The sequence below is a fragment of the Vicugna pacos genome, chromosome 3, assembly GCF_048564905.1.
Source record: "Vicugna pacos chromosome 3, VicPac4, whole genome shotgun sequence".
Taxonomy (NCBI): domain Eukaryota; kingdom Metazoa; phylum Chordata; class Mammalia; order Artiodactyla; family Camelidae; genus Vicugna; species Vicugna pacos.
In genome coordinates, this window is record NC_132989.1 from 15430301 (window position 1) to 15456204 (window position 25904).

The 25904-nt window shown below is 42.7% G+C and overlaps 1 protein-coding gene and 1 long non-coding RNA gene across 15 annotated transcripts in view; one reads left to right on the plus strand and one right to left on the minus strand.

Annotated features, from left to right (window-relative positions):
• Positions 1-25904, plus strand: part of LOC107033535 (uncharacterized) — a 92913-nt gene that overhangs the window by 91 nt on the left and 66918 nt on the right. For 12 of the 13 annotated variants that reach the window (XR_012067107.1, XR_012067130.1, XR_012067137.1 and 9 more), the window contains exon 2: positions 11751-11926. This is a non-coding gene — a long non-coding RNA (uncharacterized lncRNA). Of the gene's footprint in view, position 1; positions 150-11750; positions 11927-25904 lie in introns of those variants that run through there. The other variant, XR_012067114.1, reaches the window with a different exon arrangement.
• AFAP1L1 (actin filament associated protein 1 like 1) overlaps positions 3530-25904 on the minus strand; it is a 57734-nt gene continuing 35359 nt past the window's right edge. For both annotated transcript variants that reach the window (XM_006204462.4, XM_072955092.1), the window contains 10 exons: positions 24248-24329; positions 23852-24004; positions 22535-22746; positions 21724-21869; positions 21015-21087; positions 19377-19488; positions 10177-10341; positions 8015-8193; positions 5925-6053; positions 3530-4099 (listed from right to left, as the gene is read on the minus strand). In XM_006204462.4, coding sequence (XP_006204524.2) covers positions 4076-4099; positions 5925-6053; positions 8015-8193; positions 10177-10341; positions 19377-19488; positions 21015-21087; positions 21724-21869; positions 22535-22746; positions 23852-24004; positions 24248-24329 — 1275 coding nt within the window. In that variant the 3' untranslated portion in view covers positions 3530-4075. The remainder of the gene's footprint in view (positions 4100-5924; positions 6054-8014; positions 8194-10176; positions 10342-19376; positions 19489-21014; positions 21088-21723; positions 21870-22534; positions 22747-23851; positions 24005-24247; positions 24330-25904) is intronic.

Below are 25904 nucleotides of genomic sequence, written 5' to 3' on the forward strand. Positions count from 1 at the left end.
TTCCTGTTGTAGGGACATGGGCTCCGTGCTAGACGCGGAATCCGCGGCAAAACGGATAGCAGCTGTGCCCTCATGGAGCTTACGTGAAGTTATGCACAACAAACAAATGCAAACGCGGTATAAAGTCAAAATATGACCGGTGTTTAAAGGTGAGGGGCATAGTACTGCGGAAGCCTAGAATACGGTACGGCCGAGTGTGGGTAGTTTTCCCAAAGGAAATAATATTTGAACTGAAAGCTGAGTAAAGTAGGTGTAAAGAGGACGCAAGTGGTTCAGGTAGAGGGAAACAGTATTTGCAAAGTCGGGAGGGAAAGTATTGCGGTTAAGGAGCTGAAATACTGGAGGAAGGGGAGAGGCAACACTAGAAGGTGGTTAGGCAGGGCCAGGTCACGTGAGGAGTTAAAAACATCGAAGCCCAACCCTCTTCTCTCCCATCACTCTTCCTGGCTTTTCCCCTCCAATTCACTCTTTCTTTTCTGATTATGTTTTAAAATGCTGTGTATTTTCTTATTTTCCCTCACATGTAAACTCCATTAGGGCAGGGATTTTTTTTTTTGATCTCTTCGCACTAAATGAACAGTGCCCTAATGTGGTTGCTAAATTTTTTTTTGTTAAATGAACTTGAGTCGTATTGTGATTGCAATGGAAACGTGTTACAAAACCTTTACATGTTTAAGGAATTACTTTGCTGTATGGAGGAGATTGTTGGGTCGAAGAAAAGGGGCAGGGAGACAAGCTATTGGACTAGTCCATGCAAGGAAGGGCTGTATTCTGTCCTGGGGTCACCTCAACAGAGAAACCTTTGTAACCACTCTTTTTAAAGGATATACTATTTTACGTTTGTTCAGCACATTTTCCTTTCCCTCTTAGTATTTTATTTTTTGCTTCCTTTTTGTTTGTTCTCCCAACTAGTGTATGAACTTGGTTAGGGTGTCTTGTTCACAGCTATGATTTCTGACATCTCGAACAAAAGGTGTACATAGTAGGTGCTAAAATGTTTGTGGAGTGAATTAATGAAGTTGGATGGTGTCAGTGGAGATAGGAAAAAGTGGCTGGATTTTAGAGAGGCGTAGTAGGGAAAGTAGACAGGATGTGAGGATGGACTGGTAACTGGGGTTGAGGGCACATGGAGTTGCCAGAGTACTTACTAAATAGTCCCTAATATCAAAAAAAAATTTTTGAGGGATGGGAGGTGTGCTTTCATCATTCTGAATCTTCACCATAACGTGGCTTACTTGTACTATATCTATTTGGGTCAGATGTTCTCTCTGCTTGTCTGTGAGTTCCATGAGGACAGAGCTGGAGGCTTTTCCATCTTTATATTCTGTCCAAGGCCCAGCTCACATGTGTTGTAACCAACACCTTATGTTTCTTTTTGGCTTTAGGAGAAGAGCAACATGGTTTAAGGAGGGATTACGATTCTCTTTTAAATATGAGAAAACTAAGGCTCAGAGAGGTTGGTGAACCTGCTCAAGGATCCCCACTGATGATACTAGAAATCTGATAGTCTGAACACTTGGCAGTGCTGGGGAGGATGGAGCTTCAAGCCCAGCTGAGACCCATGAGCCTGCAAACTTTGAAAAAACAATCAAACCAGAACTGGCATCCACGCTTTTGCCATTTTGCTTACACTTCTCTTAGCTAACTTAACAGCAGATGTGCTGCATATATGCATCCATTCATTCATCTATTAAGTGCATGTGTGCTTCTGAATGCTGCAGAGCAAGGGGAGAGGGGAGACATGAATAAAATAGAACCTTGGAACTAAGGTGGGGGGCTATAGGGTCAGATTTCATGTGTTCAAGTGCCAGCTCCACCATTTCCTAACTGTGAGCTTTGGCAAGCTACTTAGCCTCTTTGGGATTCCATTTCCTGAACTGTGAAAACTGGGGTAAGAGAACCTAACTCACAGGGTTTTGGGAAGACTAAAGGGATAATACCTGCAAAAGTGGTGAGTTAGCCCCTGGATCACCTATATAATTTAGAGGGCAAAAGGAAAATGTGGAGCCCCTTGTTCAAGATTACTTGAGGGTAACAGCAGAGCATTAAACTAAGCATAGGGCCCTGCTAAGTGCGGAACCCTGCGTGACTGCACACGTGGTTATGCCTGTGAAGCCGACCCTGGCTAACACAGTGCCTGATGCGTGTTGAGTGCTCAATAAATGGTAATTTTCAATTTCCAAGAGTCCCAGCTCTCAAAGAGTCCAAAATCTATTGATGGGAAAGGACATTTAACCTCAAAATAGTTGCATGAGAAAGAATGTGACACACACTGAGGACGCAATCAGATTGCTGGTTACCATTACAGGATCCACATTTTAAGAAAACACTGACAATCCAGATTATGTAAGCTCCCTTGTCACTGAAAACACTCAGGTGGAATCTGGATGAAAGCTGTCAGTTATGGATTGGTTGCCTTTTAGCTTTTGGTGGTTGTAATAACTATGTAAAAGTCATTTCTTCAGTGCAAGGGGCAGAATTTTGAGTCAGTCATTTCTTATCTAGCTAATAAGAATAAACTATTGGCTGAACATTTCCTATTTCTCAGACATTGTGCAAGATGCTTCCTATGTATTGTCTCATTGAATTCCCCCAGTAGTCTTGGGAGAAAAGTACAGTTGTTAACCTAGTTTTCACAAGTAAGGAAAACAATCAGAGAAGTCAAATGACTTTCCCAAAGTCACAGCTGGTTAAGTAGAAGAGGCAGGGCTCAAACAGCCCGGCGTGGATCCGGGCTTATCAGCCCTAAACCTTATGCTCTGCCACTGACAGCTGGGTGCTTTTGGTCAGGTTATGCTACTTGCTCTGATCTCCAGCTACCTCAGAGGGTGATAAAGTTTGAGTGAGGCTCAAGTATGTAAAGCCATAGGCAAATAAAATATGTGACGCCTCTAGCAGAGTGTCCAGAGGTTATACTGGGATTTCCATTCTCTCTTCCTGAGCTAACCTCTGAACTCAGTTAAGTGGTTTTATCTTTATTGGGGGGAAAGGTGATAAAGACCTATAAAGTGCCTACAGTGTTGAGAAAGCAGTGAGTAATAGACTACCTGGGACTTGAGGTCCTTGTTCCCCTGTAAAAATACCAAGTGTTTGTAAAAGGCTTAGCACCCTTGTGGCAGAAATGAGTCACCATCCTCTGTCATAGTTTTTCTTGATAGCAGGTATGGAAAGGCAGACTGGTGGGCCTTCAAGTGTAAGATAAGGTTTAAGACCTAAATAAAGGATGTCACCTGGGTTTCTAACCATAGCTTCTTGAGCCTGAGTGCCATATAAATTAAGTAAGGGACCTGATTGACAGCAAATGACCCTACCCTACAATGCCTGTAGCATCCTGTGGACATTAGAAATCCATACTCCTGTCACTTAGTGCCACTGTGAGCTTAAAATATGTCAGCTACTGAACCTCTCTGCCTAATTAACCTCTTTTTGCCAGATCTCTGACTTGAAAACATCCAAATCTGGGATTCTGGATTCTGTATCATGAGGATTCTGTAATCATGAAGAATGATTGTAGGATATACATAATCTCTGTAGTTTTTGTTCATTTTTATGCAGGTCGAGATAATTCTATTGATTTTTTTATCTTATTTATCTTGCCCAGAGGTTATCAGTAATGCCCAACATGAATCCATTTGGCACAAGCGTGGCTGGATAATCAAGTCTTGTCTCTTTACACTGCACCACCGATGCCTCAGCTCTGCCCTCCTTTGCCCTAAGGACTGGGAATGGGATGCTGAGAATGGGATGGAATGGCTTATTCACATGTGCTTTCATTTCTTCTTCAGAAAGGAAGGCAAAGACATTTAACAAAACCTTTACAAGTGTGCAGATTTCTGTCTCCTTCCACCCCCTTTTCCACCTTCCATAAAGTTAGGCTGCACTCCATTTCCCTCTTCTCTTCTACTTCTTCCCTCCCCATGTCCCCTATAATCATGCAGACGATAAAGGCTGGTCTTTTGGGTGCCCCAGAGGGTGTGGGCTATTTCCAGTCTTCCGATGTCTCCTTGTGAAAAAAGCATTTCTGTCTTGAATGGACAAGGTGGTATTTCCTTTGGATGAAATCCTCATCTTCTTTCTAGGTCTTCTTCATTTCCCATTCCTGAAGTAGAGAAAGAAAGAAAAAAATCAGTCTGTTGAATATTCTAGTGTGACTTGTAGGATAAAACCATTCCACTGCACCTAATTATTTAAAGATCTCCATGGCCAGATTAGAGAGTCATAAGTCCTAATCCTACTCTCATTCTTTGGCCTCAGGTAAGCCATACCTCCACACTGGGTCTCACCTCTAAGGGGACTCAAACACCACAGTTTGTCTTTTTCAAACAAGGAAACTGAGGTCCAGAAGGAGCTGGGGAGTGGAGACCGCATCAGTGCTATTCCCCAGCACTGTGACTGGTGTAGGAGGCTGATAGGAGAGAAGGCAAGGCAGTTTAACAATAAGGGTGAGGACAGGCTGCTCACAGGGCTCTGTTCCTTCTGGGGTCATCTAGGAATTCACCTGAGATGAACACTGAAGTCATGGCCAACAGTGAATGGCTTTTTACTCATACACAATCCATGGGGTTTCCAGCCAGCCCCAGAGGGGATAGTATGAACCGGGTTAGAAGGTGATGTTTAGAAAATTCTTGGTGGGAGAATTCTCCAGTCCCAACCTGTGCCTCTTGAGTCTTCACCATCTAGACTGCAGTTGCTCAGGGAAGTGACCTAAGTCATCCTTTCCTTTCCTCATCCTCCACATCCTCATCAGCAAATCCTTCAGCTCTACCTCCAAAGCCAGCTGTTTCCTATCACTTCTACTAAACCTTTCTAATCTCTTACCAAGATTACTGCTTCTTACTGTTCTCTTGTATTCCCTTATCATTCTCAGCATTGCCAGAATGGTCCTTTAAAAATATAACTCATGGCAAAAATTCCTTGGTCAAAACTTGCCATTGACCTTCCATTATGTTAGAACAAAATCCAAAGGTCTTCCAATGGCCTACAAGGTTCAAGGAGAAGCAAACTACGGTTCATGGGCCATATCTGGCCCACTACATGTTTTTGTGTGACCAGTCAGCTAAGAACGGTTTTTAGATTTTTAAATATTTGGAAAAAAAATAATTTTTCACAACACCTGAAATTTATATGAAATTTAAGTCTCACTGTCCATAAACAAAGTTTTATTGGGATACAGCCATGTTCATCATTCATTTACATATTGCCTATGGCTACTTTCCTGCTGATGGCCAGGCTGAGTCACTGTGAAAGAGACCGTGTGTTCCACAACGCCTCAAATAGTTACTATCTGACTCTTTTCAGAAAAAGTTTGCCAGTGTCTGATCTGATCTAGATGATCTGGTCTTGGGCCAGTTACTTCTCTAGTCTCATGTCCTAATGCTCAGGTATTTGTTTTTTTAGGTCCACACTTTCTTATCTGCAATTCTGAAATGCAAAGAGCTCTGAAACCAAAATTTTTCTCAAGTGTTTTGGCACATACTCATTTGGTGACAGAACCTGACCTGAACTGATAGGAGGCTGTTTGTAATCTATTTCTTCCATATGGTGTGAATATTCACGTCTTGTTGTAGAATTACTAACGTGTTCACTTACAGGGTGCCTCCTGAGAACTTGGGGTTTTTCATCATATATAGCATATGCACCATATTGTCTCTCTGAAATTCGAGAAGCTGTGAAACACTGCTGGCCCCAAGTTTCTGCAGGCTCAGAAACCAGAACTTGTTAGAACTATGTGTTAAGAAAAAGTAAACAGGTTCTGAATGAGATTTGAGCAAATCGTCTCTGAGCAAAGTTTGTGAGTTTTACTATTTGGATATATTGGCATTTCTCTGCCTTTCTCACTAGCTGATTTTTTGGTTCTTGGTGAGGTTCTATAGAAGGCAGGCTGCCAGATCTCTGAATTTCGATAAGCTTAGCTTTCGGGGTACCTTGGCTTTTTGTAGCACCCTTCCTTGGTTGGAGGTTACAATGGATGGGCTTCTCTTCCGCAGCTCAGAAACACAATTGACAGGGAGAGGTTGCTCTGGGGCGTTGTTCTGGGGTTTATTTGCAGTTTCCTGTTGATGACAAGAATAGTTACATAGGTGAGGTCTAGGTGGCTACTTACACTCAGCCTGCCCGCAAAAGAATGTAAGTAGAAGGTACTATGCAAACATTCTGGCATCAGACGGGTGGAAGATACCTGAGGGCCTTGGAATAAAGATAATGACAAAAATTACTAAAATTAAAGTTATCGAACACTCATTATACACCAAGCACTGCATAGATTAGCTAATTTAGCCTTTTGAAGCCTATAAAGCAGGTGCTATTGTTAGTCATCCTATTTTACAGATAAGGAAAATGAGATCAAGTCACTGCTCAAGGCCATACAGTTGGTGAGTGGGAAAGCTGGGATTCAAAACCCACAGTCCTGTCTCTTAACTTCTCTCCTATATTCCTTTGCATTTTCTACACTGCCTTTACCCCCTGTATTTTCCCAGTGTTTGCTTAGTACCTTACTGGATGTAATTCCTTTAGTGTGACATACTTCGAGTTAAGCCTGCAGAGAATTTAGAGAAGACTGTCTCCAAAAGCCATCATAAGGATCAAAAGTGGAGGGAAAAGCCTGGAATGCGAATATCGGGGCATACTGGTGGGAGAGAGCAGCTTGGATGAGCAAACCACTTCTAACTCCCACCAGCCCTCTGTGACTTTGGGAAGTTGTTTTTTCCCTGGCCCTTGAACTCTTCATCTCTAATTGAGATTGGAAATGCTCCACAGAGAGGAAGTGTAGGTGTGGAAGAAAATTCTCTGACTTCAGAGTCATGAGGTGTGGTGTGACCTCAGACAACAATAGGAATACTGTTCCCAGTGACAACTGACACTTATTGGACTAGTCATTTCATCTGCGTCTCAATTTCCTTGTCTGAAAGCAGGTATAACATGTATTCATTTGACAGGCATTTATTGCACTCCTACTCTATTTCAGACTGAAGGACCAGGTGTATAATGATAAACAAAACAGACACAGTCCAGTTCTTAGTAAAAATACAATCTAGTGGGGGAGGCAGGTAAGTAAGGACATGAATATATTTTATATGCATGTATACAGATACATATATTCACACACAAATTGTGCTTAATGTTATGAGGCAGAATAACAGATGGGACTGTCAGTAATTTAGACCACTGGTTCCCAGATGGGGGCGATTTTGTCCTCCAGGAGACATCTGGCAATTCTGGAGACATTTTTGGTTGTCATAACTGGGCCTGGCCTGAAGCATCAGCGTATCTGGCATCAAATGGGTGCTAGGAATGCCACTAAACATCCTGCAATGCACATAATAGTCCCTATAAAAAAGAATTACTGGTTTCAAGTGTCAGTAATGCTGAGGTTGAAATATTGATAAAGACAGGTCAGTGAAGTTCTCCCTGAGGACATCCTATTCAAGAAGAGTTGCTGGGAAAATTAGAAGTAATGGAAGCAAAGCCTTGAGGATGGCCTGGTACACTGGAGATCCCAGGAGAGGGCATGTGCTTGGTGGCTAAAGCAGGGCTCTGGAGTCAGACTTCCTGGGTTTGGATCTTGTCTCCCACTTAGCTGAGTGACCTTGAGCAAGACCAACATCTGAACCTTAGTTTCCTTAAAGTCTCAAATGGGGTGAGCACACATAATACCATCTCACAGACCTGTGAAGATTGTGTGAGATAATACAGGTTAAGATGCTGTACTGGCCTAAGGTAATTGATCAACACAAGTTTGTTATTATTGTCAATAGCTCCAAGGGCACTTCTAAGATCATATTCAGGATAAAAAGTCAAATGCTGGTGTTTCAGTGGAGAGAACACAGGCCAGAGAACTTGCTTGAAGAGTCCCCTTCATAGCTATGCCACCTGTGGCATGTCCGCTCTCCTTGTGGGCCTCAGCTTTCTCATCTGTATATAGCATAACTCCTACCCCAAACAGTGATCATGAAGATCTGTAGCGTATGAGGGAGTTAAGGAGCAGCTGCGCCTGGTGCAGAGGGAGTAGACTCACCCCACTCTTGTTCTTGCTGTTCACAGAGAGCCCCAGGGCTGGCCCCCCTGCCAGGGACTGCTGCAAACGCTCCTTCACAGCCACCAGCCGCAGCTCTAGGTCAATCCGGCGCTCCTCCTTCGCCCGACACTGAGCTTCCAGGGTGGCCAGGGCCTCCTCCAGACCCTTTAACTTTGTCCCTGTGTCCAAAGACATTGATGAGAAATAGCTGAGCCTGGCCTGAAGCATCAGGGAGTTTGGCAGGACCTCAGGCCCTAGTCTGCCCTCCCCAAGGGCCTTTCCAGGCCTCAGTCTTGGTGAAGGGATGGATTTTGGGCCTGGAGTTCTAGCTCCATGCTATATTGTGTGGTTTTTACCTGCCCAGTATCCATTTCCCCATTCCGTTCTCATTCCTTACAGTTTGAATGGGGCTGACCTCACTCCTAGTTAAAGGGTTGGCACATAACTTAGACCCTGGCTCATAATTATATCTCCTTTTCTGGTCACAGTGATTGGTTTAGGGATCAAAGCTGGTCTAATCAGAGTGAATCTTGAAGTGTTTTGGGGGGCCTCTGGGAAGCCTCTGCTGGGGTGGCTGCATGGATTGGTTGAGGGCTAGAGTTGTGTAGCCTTTATACCACCACGAGGGGCATAGAATGAAACCAGTGTAGGGGAAGGCAGAAGCAAGAACTAGAAAAGGCCTTGCTGTCACTGATCACTCAAGTTTCCCATTACATTTTTCTTTTCATTTCTAAGCCTATTTGAGTTCGGTTTCTCTTGTAACAAAGAATCATGACACAGGGCTTTACATTGATCATAGACTCCTACTAGGATTTAGCTGCTTATTCAGTTTAAGCCAACAAAACTATGTTAGTTTAGGACCTTTGTGCCAAGAGCTGTGTTGGATCTTACCAGGTTTAAAAATCAGTTCCATTGTTTGCCCTGAGGAAGCTGCACTGGAGGGTTTTCTAGCAATGGTGGGTTTTAAAAATTCATTTGTTCATTCACTTGTTTGTTCATTCATTCATTCAGTAAATATTTATTGAGTGCTTACTATGTACCAGGCACTGTTCTGTGCCCTTGGGATATATCAGTGAACAAAATAGGCAAAGATCTTTGCCCTTTTGGAGCTTATAATTTGTGTGTGTGTGTGTGTGTGTTTGCGCGCACGTGCCTGTGCATGAGACAGACGGAGAACAATGTGGTAAATAAATAAGATGTTAAAAAGTGATATGCAGTAGAAAAAAATTGAGCAGGACAAGTTGGACAGTCAAGTCATTCTGGTCCAAATCCTGATTCTAACTCATAGTTCTTCATATTGAAACCAAACCGCATTTTTGTGCCTTCTTCCCATTGATTCTGGTTCCTAGCCACACATAACAAATCTTTAAGCCAGAAGTTCTCAGTCTGAGGCTCATGTATTCCTGGGCACTCTATGGCTCCAGGAGCACATGAGCTCCTAAAATTGTTTGCAACATTGTGAACTGTGGGGATTTTTTCCCTTAGGAAACCCTCCATAGGTTCCATCTGATTCTCATGAGGCTGTATGACCCTGGACATATTCTATGTAAGGAGAAGACCTCTGTTCCCTCCAGATGTTCAGAAACCTCAGTCTGAAGGGGTGCTGAACTGCAGCTATAGAGAAAATTCAACAGAAACCTGGCAGGAAAGTGGGGTGCAGAGGAGCCCAGGGCAGGCAGGGCCTGCAGAGGTCATGGCCTTGGGTTTCAGAAGAGGATCCTGGCAAAGTGTCACTGTCCATCACTCCCAGTACCTAGCCTAATGTCTCACACACTTGGATGCTCAGCATGTATTTGTGAATGAATGAGTTAATGTGGAGTTCAAAATGATATGTCTTATTTCCTTAATTGTAAGGTACACTTTGTTTTTCACATTTTAGCATTTCTATGATCAGATATTATTTTACCACATTAAGTGTACACATTTGTGTTGCTTTTCCATCCCCTCACTCTAAAAGCATTTATTAAATTGGTGGTACTTCCATTAGTCAGGAGAGATGAGGCAGAGGAGGAGGGAGAGGAGGGGGAGAGAGGAGGTGGGGGGAAGAAAAGGCGGGGAGAAGCCTACCTGTACCCAGTAAGAAACCAGGTGGCTGGTGCAAGGGCAGTGTCAAGGCTGAGGGCCGCCCCCCCATGTGCTCAGGACCACACCCACATAATTACCTGGGCTGTTCCGAATGGCCTCCTTTAGTTCCCTTTTTTCCTGTCGCAGTGCCATCAGCTCTGTCCGGATTGTCTCTTTCTCTTTCTCCAGCTTCTCTTTTTCTATCAGGTACCTCCTGGCATCCTCCTCAGCTCGGTTCTTACCGTACTTATACTGATGGGCACCTGCAGAGATGAGGCAAGAAAAGGCCCTCAGTTCCGACCCCTGTGAAGGTATTGGGTGGTGGTAGCTTCTCTCTCAATCTCTCCATCTATAAAACAGCAATATTTAGATCTATACCCCTAGATACATTTAGTGTGAAGGAAAGGAGACAGGGAGCCAAAGGGAGGCAGCAGAGCATGGGGATGAGGAGCAAGGGCTTTACAACCAGACAGTCTGTTTTCTTTTGCCCTTTGCTGGTTGTTCAACATCAGGCAAAGCAGATGTGGTGTTTTTGTGCCTTCGCCTACACTTTAGTTTCCTTGCTTGTAAGTATGGGTATTGGTCAAATTTACCTCTTGGCATTGTGAAAAGGACTGAGACAGACATGAAAATTACCTAGTATGGTACTTGGCAAATAGTCAGTACTTGATAGATACTAGATACAATGTAAAACAAAATTTTTGATGCACACACACTTTAGTTTTAAAAGGGCATTTTTATAGTTAACTCTATTATATATAAGACAAAGAGACAGCTACATATAACTCAGACTTGGGGCAAAAGTTAGGCATTGCCCATTTTATTACTGAGAGATTAGTGGAAAGTGAGGAACCTAGAAGTTTACTGTAGGCTCTATTCTATAGTGGACAGTGACAGCACATGGTTATGGCAAAAATGTATCAGCCATTTACTATATGCTAGGCCATTTATATGCATTTCTATTTAATCCTCACAAAAACTTACTATTAATATCTCTACTTTATCTTGAAGAAACTGACACAGAGAGGTTAGGTCTCACTGCTAATGATGGCAGAGCCCATGTTTGAGCTCCAGGGTCCATGCTGTGCAATACTGCTCTTGCTTGGGCAAGGCCAGAGTACAACCTCTCAGTGAAAGTTTTATTATTATTATTATTATTTTATGCTACAGACAGCTACATGTAGTCCTCTGTAAGTGGGGTGTGGAGCAATTCCCACGGTTTGCTGATAATTGGGTGTCTTGTCTCTCCAGCTCTGTGGGGATTGCAATGGTCATCTATTACCTATGCAGAAAGTCAGTTCCTGCCACAACTACCCTGCAGTTCAAGCCTCATTGTAAATAAAACATGGAGGGCAGAGAATGGGACCCATGGCTCCCTCTACTTCCCAGATACACAATGGTATCCCAAGGGAGCTGGCACCCAGACTTTTGGATTTTGTAGACTGGTAAAATAAAAAGTAGAGAGACCAACAAAGGATTGTCAGCATTATTATACTGTATCAGATTAGGACCTTAAAACTACCAACTACCATCTATTATTCCCAGTATTTATAAAAAATAATATTTTAACATCCTGGCTTGAACACAAACAGAATGAATGTCATTTATATTGAATAGAATTAACTTTATGAAAAACTTCATGCACTGTTCTTATTTTTCTCATTTATTGCAGATGAGTGAAAATTGCCTCTGGGACCGAAACAGCAAGTAAACTCACCTTTGTGAGCCACCGCCCTGAGCCTCGTTGATGTATCAGCACCACGGAGAGCAGCTTATCTCACACCCGACCCGTTAATGCTTGAGTCACTCAAATGGTGGTAAAGAAGCAAACTATGTTTTTTCTAATCGGTAAGTTCTGTGGGCCTCATAGTATTAGGGATAAAATGTTTGTTTCAGAACTGCCCAAGTACCTTCCAGAAAAATCTGGGCCTCCATAGTAAGGAAAAAAAAGGAATATTTAATGTCCAAGTTAGTAAGGTAGCTAATGCACAAATGTAGTTATGTATCAGTACTTCTTTCCTTTTTATTGCTGAATAATATTCTAGGTGATTTTAGGGGGAGCCCTCCATTGTGTCTGCTGAGAAGTCAGCTGTTAATGTTATTGGGGATCCTTTGTAAGTGATGAATTCATTTTCTCTTCTGGTTTTAAGATTTTCTCCTTGTCTTTGGCTTTAGCACTTTGAGCATGATGTGTCTTTTGTGGATCTCTTTGCCTTTATCCTCCTGGAACTTGATTGAAATTGCTGTGAAATTAATGATTTCAGTAAATTTGGCAACTTTTCAGCCATTACTTCTTTTAAAATTTTTTATGCTCTTTTCTCTTTCTTCTCTCCTAATACTCCCTTTATGCATGTTAGTGCACTTAATGGTATCTCATATTTCTCTGAGGTTCTGTTCATTTTTCTTCATTCTTTTTTTCTCTCTGTTCTTCGGAATGTATAACCTCTACTGATCTATCTTTACTGATTCTTTTGCCACTTCAAAAGTACTGTTAAGCCATCTGATAGGACATCGTCATCTTGCCTTTCTTTACTTTTTTTTTATTAACTAAAGTTCATACTTTATTAGATTTATTTAGATTTTACCTATTGTCCTTTTTCTGTTGCAGAATCCCACTTAGGCTACCACATTACATTTAGTCATCATGTCTCCTTAGGCTCTTCTTGGCTGTGACATTTCTCAGACTTTTTTTTCCTCCCAGTTTAACTGAGATAATAATTGACATATAACCATGTATGAGTTTAAGGTACATTGCATGATGATTTGACCTACATACATCATGAAATGATTATCACAGTAAGTTTAGGGAACATCCATTATCTTGTCTAGGTACAAAATTAAAGAAATAGAAAAAAAATTTTTTTCCCTGTGATGAGAACTCTCAGGATGTACTCTCTTAACAACTCTCATACAGCAGTGTTAATTATATTTATCATGTTGTACATTACATCCCTAGTACTTATTTCTCTTATAACTATAAGTTTGTACCTTTTGACTACTTTCATCCAATCCCCTTCCTCTCACCCCTACCTCTGGTAACCACAAATCTGATCTCTTTTTCTATGAATTTGTTTTTGAACTAAATTTGACCTACAATACTGTGTTAGTTCCTGGTATACAACATAGTGATTTGATGTTTCTATATATTTCAAAATGATCACCATGTAGTTACCATGTTACCATCTGTCACCATACAAAGATATTATATAATTATTAACTATATTCCTTGTACTACACATTTAATTCCCATGAATCATTTTATAACTGGAAGTTTGTACCTCTTAATCTCCCTCACCTCTCTCCTCCCCCTGACTCCCTCCCCTCTGGCAACCACCTATTCTCTGTGTTTTTGACTCTGTTTCTGTTTTGTTGTATTTGTTTTGTTTTTTAGATTCCACATATAAGTGAAATCATATGTATTTGTCTTTCTCTGACTTATTTCACTTAGCATAATACCCTCTAAATCTATCCATGTTGTCACAAATGGCAAGATTTCATTCTTTTTAATGGCTGAGTAATATTCCATTATGTGTATATGTGATGTGTGTATATGTTATATTCTTTATCCACTCATCTATTGATGGGCATTTAGGTTGCTTCCATATTTAGTTATTGTAAATAATGCAGCAATGAACATAGAGCATATATCAGTGTTTTCATTTTCTTTGGGTACATACCCAGAAGTAGAGTTGCTGAATGTTATGGTAGTTCTGTTTTTGTGGAACCTCTAATTTACACTCCCACCAAAACTGCATAAGCGTTCCCTTTTTTCCACGTGGTCACCACTACTTGTTAATTGTTGTCTTTTTGATAATAGCCATTCTGACAGAAGTAAGGTGATACCTCATTGTGGTTTTGATTTGCACTTCTGTGATGATTAGTGAAGTTGAGCATCTTATCATGTGCCTATTGGCCATCTGTAAGTCTTCTTTGGAAAAATGTCTATGGTCCTATGCCTATTTTTAAATTGTGTTTCGGTACACATTTTAGAGTTATTTTTTCTAGTTCTATAAAAAATGCCATTGGTATTTTAATAGGATTGCACTGAATCTGTAGATTGTCTTGGGTAGTATGGTCATTTTATTCACTATTAATTCTTCCAATCCAAGAACACGGTATATCTTTTCATCTGTTTGTGTCATCTTCAATTTCTTTCATCAGTATCTTACAGTCTTCTGAGTTTTTACCTCCTTAGATTTATTCCTAGGTATCTTATTCTTTTTATGTTTTTAAAATTTAAAAAATTTTAACTTCTTTATTTTTTATTTAAAGATTTTTAAATTTTTATACAATTTTTAAAGGTTACTTTCCATTTATAGTTACTACAAAATATTGCCTATGTCCCCTGCATTGTACAGTACACTCTTGAGCCTGTCTTACACCCAATAGTTTGTGCAGGTGCCATTCCCCATCTCTATATTTCTCCTCCCCTCCACTGGTAACCACTAGTTTGTTCTTTATATCTGTAAGTCTGCTTCTTTTATGTTATATTCACTAGTTTATTATATTTTTTAGATTATACATATAAGTGATAGCATACAGTATTTATCTTTTTCTACCTGACTTATTTCACTTAGCATAATGCACACCATTTTGCTGCTAATGGCAAGATTTTGTTCCTTTTTAATGGCTGAATAGTATTCCATTATATATATTTACATCTTTATCCATTCATCTGTTAACTTAGGTTGTTTCCATCTCTTGGCAATTATAAATAATGCTTCTGTGAACACTAGGGTGCATGTATCTTTTCAGATCAGTGTTTTTGTTTTTTTCAGATACATATGCAGGAGTGGAATTGCTGGGTCATATGGTAGTTCTATTTTTAATTTTTTTGAGAAACTTCCATACTATTGTCTACAGTGGCTGCACCAATTTACATTCCCACCAGTGCACGAGGGTTCCTTTTTGTTCACATCCTTGCCAGCATTTGTTATTTGTAGACTTTGATGATAGCCATTCTCACAGGTATGAGGTATCTCATTGGGATTTTGGTTTACATTTCCCTGATGATTAGCGATGTTGAGCGTCTTTTCATATGCCTGTTGGCCATCTGCACTTCCTGTTTGGAAAGATATCTCTTTAGTTCTTCTGCTCATTTTTCAGTCGAGTTGTTTGTATTTTTGATGTTGAGTTGTATGAGCTATTTGTGTATGTTGGATATTAATCCTTATCAGTCATATCATTTGCAAATATTTTCACCCATTTGCAAGTAGGTTGTCTTTTTGTTATGTTGATGGTTTCCTTTGCTATGCGAAAGCTTTTAAGTTTAATTAGGTCCTATTTGTTTATTTTTGCTTTTATTTCCTTTACTTTAGGAGGGGGATCCAAAAAAATATTGGTTCAATTTATGTCAAAGAGTGTTCTGCCTATATTTTCCTCTAGGAATTTTAGGATATCCAGTCTTACATTTAGGTCTTTAATCCATTTTGAGCTCATTTTTGTATATGGTGTCAGAGAATGTTCTAATTTCATTCTTTTACCTGAAAGCTGTCCAGTTTTCCCAACATCACTTGCTGAAGAGACTGTCTTTTCTCCATTGTATATTCTTGCCTCCTTTGTTATAAGTTAATTGACTGTAAGTGCATGGGTTTATTTCTGGGCTTCTACACATTCCATTGATCTATGTGTCTGTTTTTATGCCAGTACCATACTGTTTTGATGACTAGCTTTGAAGTCAGAGAGTGTGATTCCTCCAGCTCTGTTCTTTCTCAAGATTGTTTTGGCTCTTTGGTGTCTTTTGTATTTCTGTACAAATTTTAGAATTATTTGTTCTAGTTCTGTGAAGAATGTCACTGGTGTTTTGATAAGGATAGCATTGAATCTGTAGATTGCCTTGGGCAGTATGGTCATTTTAACAATATTGATTCTTAGAGTCCAAGAACATGGTGTATCTTTCTGTTTGTGCCATCTTCAATTTCCTTTATCAGCATCTTACAGTTTTCAGCATACAGACCTTTTACCTCTTAGTTAGGTTTATTCCTAGGTGTTTTATTCTTTTTAAATGTGATTCTAAATGGGATTGTTTTCTTAATTTCTGTTTCTGATAGTTCATTGTTGGTGTATAGAAACGTAACAGATTTCTCTATATTGTTTTGTATCCTGCAAATTTACCAAATTCATTGATGAGCTCTAGTAGTTTTTTGGTGTCTTTAGAATTATATGTCTAGTATCATGTTTTCTCCAGACAGTGACAGTTTTACTTCTTCACTTTCAGTTTCTTCCTTTACTTCTTTAAGCATGGTTTACCTTAGTTCTTTGAACATATTTACAAAGGATGCTTTGAAGTCTTTGTTAAATTCTACATGTGGGCCCTCTCACAGGCAGTTTCTGTTGCCTGCTTTTTTCCCTCTGCATGGGTAACACTTTCCTGCTTCTTTGCATGTTTCATAATTCTTTTTGTTGAAAATTGGACATTTTAGATAATATACTGTAGCATCTCTGGGTATACTGATCGCTGACCCCCAGCAGGTTATTTACTTGTTTAGTGGCTTAGCTGGCTCTTTTAGTGAAGTACATTTCTCGCTGCAGCTGAATCCTTTGATGTTGAGCGTCAGCGGGTAGAGCCTTGGGCATGTGCACAGTCACCCTGGTAGAACAGTGGTCTTAGCAGGGCTCTCTCTGGTTCTCTTTCTGATCTTTCTGTTAAGTTGCCTGACTTTACTGGCAACTTAATCACACCGAGCTGTTAGGCTCCGCTAATTGTCAGCTGATTGCTCTATTGTTTTTGACAATGCCCTGGATTATCATTTGCTCTACATTCTGTTCCAACTAAAGTCAATTCTTTTGAAGGAGAGCTTTGGAATACTTTGTTTTTATGACCTGCCTTTCACCCTAGGCAAAATCTCTGAGTCACTGTTCTGAATCTAGGGATAGGAACAATGGCCTGCTTCTCTTGGAGTGACACCTCTGTTTTATGAGCAGGATGCTGGGTGGGGACGGTAACCTCTCATCTTCTTAGCTTGCCTCTAAGAAGAACCCCTGCCTTATAAGTGAGCTCCCATATCCTTGGCCTTCCCTACCTGGGGTCAAGCCTCTGCCCTATGAGTGGGGTCTGGGTAGTGAAGGGAGCTTCCTACTTCTGGGCTGCACTCACCTGGAATTTAGCATCTGCAACACATAGTTGGGGATGATGAGAAATGCTGGTGACAGCTCTTATTGGGGAGATGCTGCAGATCTTGACTGGGAACTAGGAAGAGAGAACCCCATTTTCCTGTCCACACCTGCCTAGAGTAAAGAGTCTGTCACACTGAGCTGGGAAAAGGGTAAAGGAGTGGGTTGTGGCTCCAACACTACAAACTCTCACTGTTTTTTGTTTTTTTTTTTTTACTGAGATATAGTAAATTTTCTGGAATACATCTTCATTTGCTATATGCCTTTAGGACAGTTTCTAGAGATTTTAAATGACTGTTTCATTTAGTAACTTTCACCAATTATGGTTGTTTTTCTGGGAAATGTGTCGATGGAGCTTATCATGTAACCGCTTTTCTCAGTAATCCCCTTGGTTCCCATGATTTCTGTTTTCTTGTATTCATGTCTTCTTGCAGTCCCCTCCCACACTCGACAGGGCTGACCTGTATAACCATTAGGTTATGGCAGAGATGATCACAAAAGCTAGTTCACGAAAACATTGCAGCTTCTGCCCTGTGCCACCTTTCTGGGTCACTTGCTCTGGGGGAAGCCAGCTGTCTTGTCATGAGGACAGGCAGCCCAGTGGTGAAGTCCCCATGACAAGGAACTGAGGCCTCTTTCCAAAAGGCAGCACAAACTTACCAGGCGTGCAAGTGAGCCATCTTGGGAGCAGATCCTCCAATATGTTCAGCCTTCAGATGACTTCACATGACCAGCTGACATCTTGACTGAGACCTCACGAGAGACCGTAAGCCAGAACTGCCTAACTAAGCTGCTCCAGGATTCCTGACCCACGGAGACTGTGACAGAACACAAACTTACTATTTGAGCTATTAAACTTTGGATAATATGTTATGTAGCAGTAGGTAATTAATACATGATCTCTGGTAAGACTCTTCTGTTATGTTCTTCAGTTTCTTCATCTGAAAAACGTTGGACTAGATCCACCTGTCTGTAAGGAGCCAATGATTCCATAGTGGTGGGTCACAGGCTACAACTGTGTGGGGCCAAAGTTAGGCCAAGTGGGCCTCCTGACTGCAGCCAAAGCAGCTCCACTTTTCTCTCTCTTATAAACTGGGCTTTGGTGTAAGATTTGAGTTGAAGAGTCTGTTTTTGTTATCTTTGTCGTTAGTTTTTTTTTTTCTTTTTAATATTTTGTAATTTCTTTAATTTTACATGCTTATTTCAGTTTAGTTTCCACTTTTGAAAAGGCGCTTTCCATAAGGCCCTGTATTTCCAGTGTCCATGAGCACAGAGAGGAAGGAATGTTACACAACAACCCTCTAATTGTTCAGAGGGGAAATTCAGAGCCAGAGAGGGGAGGGGACTTTTCCAAAGTTACATAGCAATTTAGTGACCAAGTGAGGAATCCCAGAAGAGATTATCTATTCTAATGAAATGGGGATATTATAAAGAAAAGTATTTTAAAAAATAAATCTTCAAAAAGCAAAGACTAGAACTTTGTTCAGGTGTGGGGGAAGAAAGTTAAGGCAACAAATAAAAGACTCTTGGAGCATGCTGTCCTACAGGAAGCTGGCTTGATCATAAAGATAAATCACACAGGAGTAGAGGTTATTGTTGGGAATCAAAGAGAATTTACTGTAGTGTTGTCTGGCATACTTAGTCATGACTGAGCAGTGTGGCAAACAGGCAATTCAGTAAGCTGTGGGGTGCTAGGCAGAGCTTGGGCTGGGACACAGGAGAGCTATGCATGTATATATATATATGGCTTTATGTATTGTTAAATTTATAAAAAATAGTTGCTGATATTAAAAAACAAGTAGATTTCACATAAAAGTCTAGCTTTCCGGTCCATTTTGAATAATTGGCAAATCTGGGCTGGCTCCGCTGCATAGGGGCCTCAGCTGGAGCCGAGTAGTGGAGCCGAGTAGTGGCTGTCGTAGAGCTGGGGTCTGAGCACTCCACTTTCCTGCAGCGTCCCCCAACCCATTTCCGGTCTTTCCCCTCTGAGGCCGCCTGCCAGCTGCCCCTTATCATTCTGCTTGTGTTGTTATTATTTTTTATGGTAGAGTATTTTCTGACACCTCTCTTCACTCTTTTATTTACATGCGTGAGCCCTGGAGGGATCTGATTTTGAGACAGCCCCCTACCCTCCCCGGCCACCTTGAAGTGTTTCCCTCCCTTCCTCCCTTCACAGAGAACTCACTGGAGGCGTGGCGCTTGACTTTGACCTGCGGGTCCACCCGATGGGACTTCTCACTGCAGGATGAGGCGTGGCGCTTGACCTGGGCTCCAGAGGGATGCTCAGTCTCCTCGTCCTGGGCGGGAGATGAGGGGAGAAGCTGAAGTGCAGGCAGGCTCAGGGTCAGTTCAGGTGCCTTCTGGTGCACACTTGGTGGCTGAGTGCTGTGCAGCCTCTGAGATCTTGGCCTTACATTTTGAGATGAGCACCCTCAGCAGTGTATAAACCACATGCATTAGTAGTGTATCATTTGAAACTCATACCTTCCTGAGGGGGGCAGCAGAAGGCATCCCTAAACTGGAATTTCTGCTGAGAGGAAGATTAGGAGGTTTCAAGAGACTGTGGGTGACCGTATTTGATTTATCATAGATATTTTTGTCCTCACATCATTTGGACATAGCCTTCAGATTTTCTGAATTGCTAATGTATAGAGTCTTTAGTTAAAAAAAAAGTCATGGATGAGATCAGCCAATGGTAGAAGTGACATAACTTAATAAACTGGCTCTGTTTTTGTGCATGTAGAGTACTGAGAACACTCGAAATCTTGTCAAACTCAGGAAGCCATGAGTGGAATATGATAATAATGTAACATAATGATATTGATAACAGCAGCACCGTTTACTCCTCTGTATAAGACCTTCCAATGTCTAGGTACTGTGCTTAGTTCTTTCCATAAAGTATTTCACTTGGTTCTTGCAATCATCCTGTCAAATAGGTTTTATCATATCCACGTGGAACCAGGAAGTGAGGACCAGAGAAGTGAACCCCAAGGTAACTTGGACTCAGCCCTGAGTACAAAGTTCATGTCCTTAAGCACTAAGCTTTCTCGCTACTAAACTCTGCAGCTGAGAAAAATCTCATGCTGCATCCGCTGGTTTGTCTGAGTCTGAAGAAGGACCATGTAAACAAAAGGATGGCTGAAGAAGCTTCTAGCACAGGGAGTCCTGGAGGTGAGAGGTGAGAGCTCAGAGAGTCATCCAGCACTATCTGAGGCAGAGGTCCTGGCCCACAGACATGTCTGATTTCCTTGGCAGCTTGATTCCCCTTCTCTCTCTGCTCAACCTGTGAGGCCTGACCCACCCTCCATCGTCTGATAAGAATGTGGTCTTCTAGCTCTCCTGTGGGAGGAGAAGACACAGGGCATGCTGCCTGTACGGGATGTGTGACGGCTACAGAAGCCTCACTGTATCTCCTTGGTTTAGTGAGCAAGACAGGGAGACTGTCCTGGTTGCTGAAGCCCAGAGTGTGGATGCCACCAGGTAAAGGCCTGAGGGGGCAGCCACCCAGTTATCATTCCGCTGAGACAGCACTGATTCAGCAGTGTTGGTTCACAGAGTGGCAAAAAGGTGGCAGCCCTCCCCTTTACAGCATGCAGAGCCCTTCTTCCTGGTCAGGGGATCTTTCCACTGCACTGCCCAGCCTCTCATACCGGGGATTCCTCCTCCTGAGCCACAGTCTATGGCAAGGAGGCCCCTTCTCCCCCACCTTCTAGCTGCTGGTTAAATGAAAAATGATCTCTGAGGCAAAGGAAAAAAGAAGTGAGGGAGAGGGAGAACTAACAAGTGACCTTTGCTACATTCCCGAAGTCCCAAGGGACCATACCTGCATCTTCTCATAAGGAACATCATCATAGACTCGGGGCTCAGGCCACTGATCCTGGCAGGATCTTGCATATCTAGAAAATACAAGGGATGATGATGATGGTGACAATGACACTTTGCAGCTTGCAGTGCTTTCCTCTCCACTCTCTCATTTGATTCTGGCAGCAGCTTATAATGGAGATCAGAAGGTTAGTGATAGCAACCATGCCAGGCAGCACTGGGCCATTGCTGTGTTAAGGGCTTCATAGGCAGGGACCCACAGGATTCTTACAACAACCCGGGAAGCAGGTTAGTCATTGCCTCCATTCTGTAAATATGAAAACAGGACTCACACTGGCAAACAAAAGCGCAAGCTGTTGGTTGTGATAGAGCTGTGATTCGAATCTGGCACTTCTAATAGCAGACCCCGCATACCAGCCTGGCCACAGGCTCAAGGGTATGGGAACCTAAGAGCCCAGGTCACTGTGCAAAAGGGCTTGTCCTTTCTGGCTCATTCCATCCATAGCATCCCCCAACCCTGGGCTACCTCTTTAGCCAGCTCACTCCTGCCTGCTGGGAGAGGAAGGCACCCACTCTGACTTCTGGAGGAAGCAGCCTGCCTCAGCCCTTCCTCCCTCCTCTCCGAGTCCAAAGGCTGGACTCTGCCTCTGAGAGGGAACCGAGACAGGAAAGGTTGTGGGCGGCTGTGGACCGTGGGGTGCAGTCCTTACAGGAAGGAGTTGCGCCCCGCACTGACGATGCTGGTTAAGGTCTCCACATCCACGTAGTCATAGTGCAGAGCTTCGGGAGTGACTTTGGAACCCATCTCCACCAGCAGCAGCCCCAGCCAGCGGCCCATGTCCTCTGAACAGCTAGCCTGGGGGAGAGGAGGCACAAGCCGAGTTCATGCTGGCACCATCAGGGACTCTGGCTACCCGCTCACTTCAACCAAACCCATATTCATATAGTATCAGTTATGTACCCAATACTTAGGGATCCAAGAGGAGCAATACTGGAACATGCATCCAGAAACCTAAGTGGCTCCCACCTTCCTTCTGTTCAGATCTCTGCTCTTAACGCCACCTCCTCAGGGAAGCCCTCCCTGACCATCTCTCTAAGACACATAGTGTCACTATCCTCAGAGTCTTCCTGACCATTTGTATATGAAAACAATATTTGGGTATTCTCTGAATTTTAAAAAAATATTTACTTTTTATTAAAACTTAAATAACTATCCCCTCACATTCCAGATAAGGAAACTGAGGGCAGAGCAGCCACATGCTTTGTTCAAAGCTCCACAGAGGATCAATGGGCTCTTGGTCTTTTCCTGAACTAAGACCCAACCTCTTGGTCTTATTTTCTTTGCCCAGTACCTACTGCCACTCTCAGTTCTTAAATTTAAGGAAATAATGACTCTGTAAGTCACATTTATTTTTGGTAGTTTAGTCCCTGTAATGTCAGTAGCAAGGTCCCCAGGACAAAAGCCAATGCCCAGGCCAGAGCTCCTCTCAGCTAGGAACAACAAGGATTTTCTCCTCTCACCTCCAAGATGGCAACCTCCTGCCGGTTGCGCAGGATCCTGAAGGCAAATGGGTGTCTGGGCCCAAAGCCTGGGGCCACCTCACAGCCACGGAGGGCAATGGCGTTCACGTGGGTCCGCAGGTCTGTGCGGTCCTTATGGAAATACAGGGTGTTGCACTTTAGGCGGCACCAGCGTTCCTTCCAGCTGTGGTTCACCAGCACATTCAGATAACCTGGGAGGGGGAGACCAGAGTTGTGACCTCCCAGTAAGCCCTAGGGGATGCAAGTCTAGGTGCATGGGTCTGCACCCCGGGGACAGGGTGCCTGGACAACCTTGTGCTCTAGCTGAAAAAAAGGCCTTCTGAATCCTAAATCAGCTCACTCCTGGTCTGTGATCTCAGGCATCCTCTTCTCTCTCTGGTTTCAGTTTCCTGTCTGAAATGGGGACTGATAATCATATTTGTACATCCCTACACAGCCTTTAGACCCATACTAAGCTTGATGAAAAGGGAGCCACCATATAGAATGAATAAAAGACACAACTCTTCCTCTTGCCTTTCCTCCTAAAATATCAGAACTGTTAAGACAAAATAATGGGTGATGCTGACACCTGGTGGCAGCACGTGGGAACAGAAACATCTGGCCAAGATAAAAGATTACCAAACCCATGAGGTACAGACCGATGACTGCCGAGTTTAAAATTCCCTCTCAACATTTTAGGTTTTAATTTATTTTTTTACCATAATGTGTCCTGATTCACTTACGAAATGTTTCTTTATAGCCACGTACTTCTATAGTATTTTTTGAGGTTAGTAAACTATTACCGCATATCTAGAATATACGATTTTCTATTGGATTCCAGTACATGGAACAATGCATTTAGGTAAACAATATGTTTTTCCTTCCAAACCACTTTTAATTCACTTTGAATGCATTTATGATGAAAAGTACTTAAATATTTTTATCCAAGAAATATCTTTCAAAGACTCGCCTGTAACTTACATACCTGGCATATTATATACCAGGAAGTAAGATACTGTCCTCTTGTCATGGTGGAGGAAACTGAGGCCCAGACATGGGCAGTGATTGGAGCTAAGGTCACAGGGAGTATAGAAATAAGGGACTCAGATGGCTTTTCCTTCTGTTTGGAGTCGGGGCTTCATGGAGCAGTGATGGAAGTGTGTGAATTATTGATGGAGTGGGGGTTAGCCATTCAGTAGGATGATTCTGTCCTCTGCCTTGGGAGTGAGGTGGATGAGGCCTGGAAGGTCTCCTGGTTTGGCTCCAGGACTCATCAACAGGGTCTGAATTATCCTCCTCTGCATGCCTGGTACCCACCGCAGCACGGAACCTCCTCTTCAGTGGAGGATGTCTGCAGGTCATCGGCAAGCGCCTTCTTCTTGGAGAAGCTGATGATGCGGTTGATCTTGCGGCCTGCAGCCCTGCTCATTGAACCCTTCAGCTCAGCCAGGCTGCTCTTCTTCCCTTTGCCTGTTGCCATGGAGATGAGTTAGGGGAGGGGAGGCAGCCCGAAGTTCCAGATCCACCCATCCTTAGCCTTCCCAGCAGCCTTTCAGCCTGTACACAGGGCCTGGCCTGCAGCTTCAGTTATGGACAGGCCAGGTCACATCACCCAGGTCTCCAGAGTGTTCAGGACTTGCTCTGCACTGTGTGCCCATGGCAAGACCCTCCTAGCTCTGGCATTCTCCCGACTGAGCCCCCACAGGCTCCTACCATGTTCGCGGCCAAGGGTGGAACAGTTGTCGCCCATGCCCAGGCTGTCAGAGTCTGAGGTCTGCTTCTCTTGGGATAGCCTCTGGGGATGGACACAGACAACCTTCCATCAGTGGGTGCACTCAAAAAGTCTCCCTTTGTTGGTTCAATCTCCCCCTGACCCTGGTGCATAGGGTTAGCTAACAAATATTTGTCCACAACTGTCATGTGCCTGATACTGTACCAGGTATGAGGAGGACAGTGATAACTTAGGATGGCTGTGTATTCCAAGTACTCACAATTTGCTTAGAGAGTGAGGTAATTCATTACAGTAGACTCAGATAAGTGTCCTAGGAGTTTGGACTGTATTTGGTGCGTGATGGGGATCTGGGAAGGTATTTAAGGGGCACACTAATGTAATGCAGTTGGTTTGGAAATTGGTTCAGAAGTTAGCTCCAGCATCATCATATGGGATGGATAAGAGAGGCAAGACTAGAAGCAAAAGAGGCACTTAGAGTGTCATCTTGGGAAAGATGAGACTTGACACGGGGATGAACCAAGATATCAGTGAGGATGGAGGAAAAGAGATGATTTGGCATTTTCAAAATAGTCATGACAGGACTTGGTGACCAATAAATATGAGTGGTGATGACAGAGGAGTCCATTACAATCCTAACTTGGGTGGGGTATAGCTCAAGTGGTAGAACACATGCTTAGCATGCACAAGGTCCTGGGTTCGATCCCCAGTACCTCCTCTAAAAACAAACAAACAAACCTAATTACCTGCCCCCCCAAACCAAAACAAAAAGAATACTCCAAAAAACCCCCCAAAACAATCCTAACTTGGATGAGAGGATAGTAAAGACACACAGACACATATATATACAAACCATGGTAACAACTTCATTGCCAGCCAACATTATTTCCACTCATTATGCCAACTCTGGACCAATCATCCATCCATCCATTCATTCATACAAGGTCAGTTAAGTGCCTGCTAGGTACTATGGGAGGTAGTGCAGTGTAGTCAGATGGACCTTGGAAGAAATGATGTCTCTACTACCACCTGTCAGCTGTGGGAATTTGATAGAATTCTTTCATCTCCCCAAGGTTTGGTTTTCTCACGTGAATTACACCCCTTTCAGTGGGCTGCTGTGTGGGCTCCCTGCAACAGGGAGCTGGCCCCAGTGAAATTGTAAGGCCAAGGGGTTGCATCATTTCTGACACCTGTGTGGTATGCTGCCCCCTCACTTTCAGAGGCTAAAATTTGCCAGCCAGATTCAGGACAAGATTAAAATGACACTCATGCACTTAAAAAAGTGAATTTACAGAGCTCTGAGGCCCCTAAACCTTTTCTGCTGAGGACCTCTGAGACCAGGCTCAAGGATACTCAGTACTGGGGGGCAGGGGAAGTAATAGAGGCCGTGTGCTTCACCTAATTTTCAAAGGCTGGAAAAATGGCGACTATCAGAAATGGGATGGAACTGTCAAAAGTATAAAAAAATCACCCCTGTAAATGTGAAACAGAAGTTATGGTTCTGTTTGTTCTGTGACAGGGTACAGATGGTAAGTTTTTCATTAAGATAGAAGGCAAATAGAAAGGAACACTCTAAGTACTTTGGAATTGACTTAATGATGATGGCATTTCAATCAGAGGAGTCCATGGAGAGACAGAGCC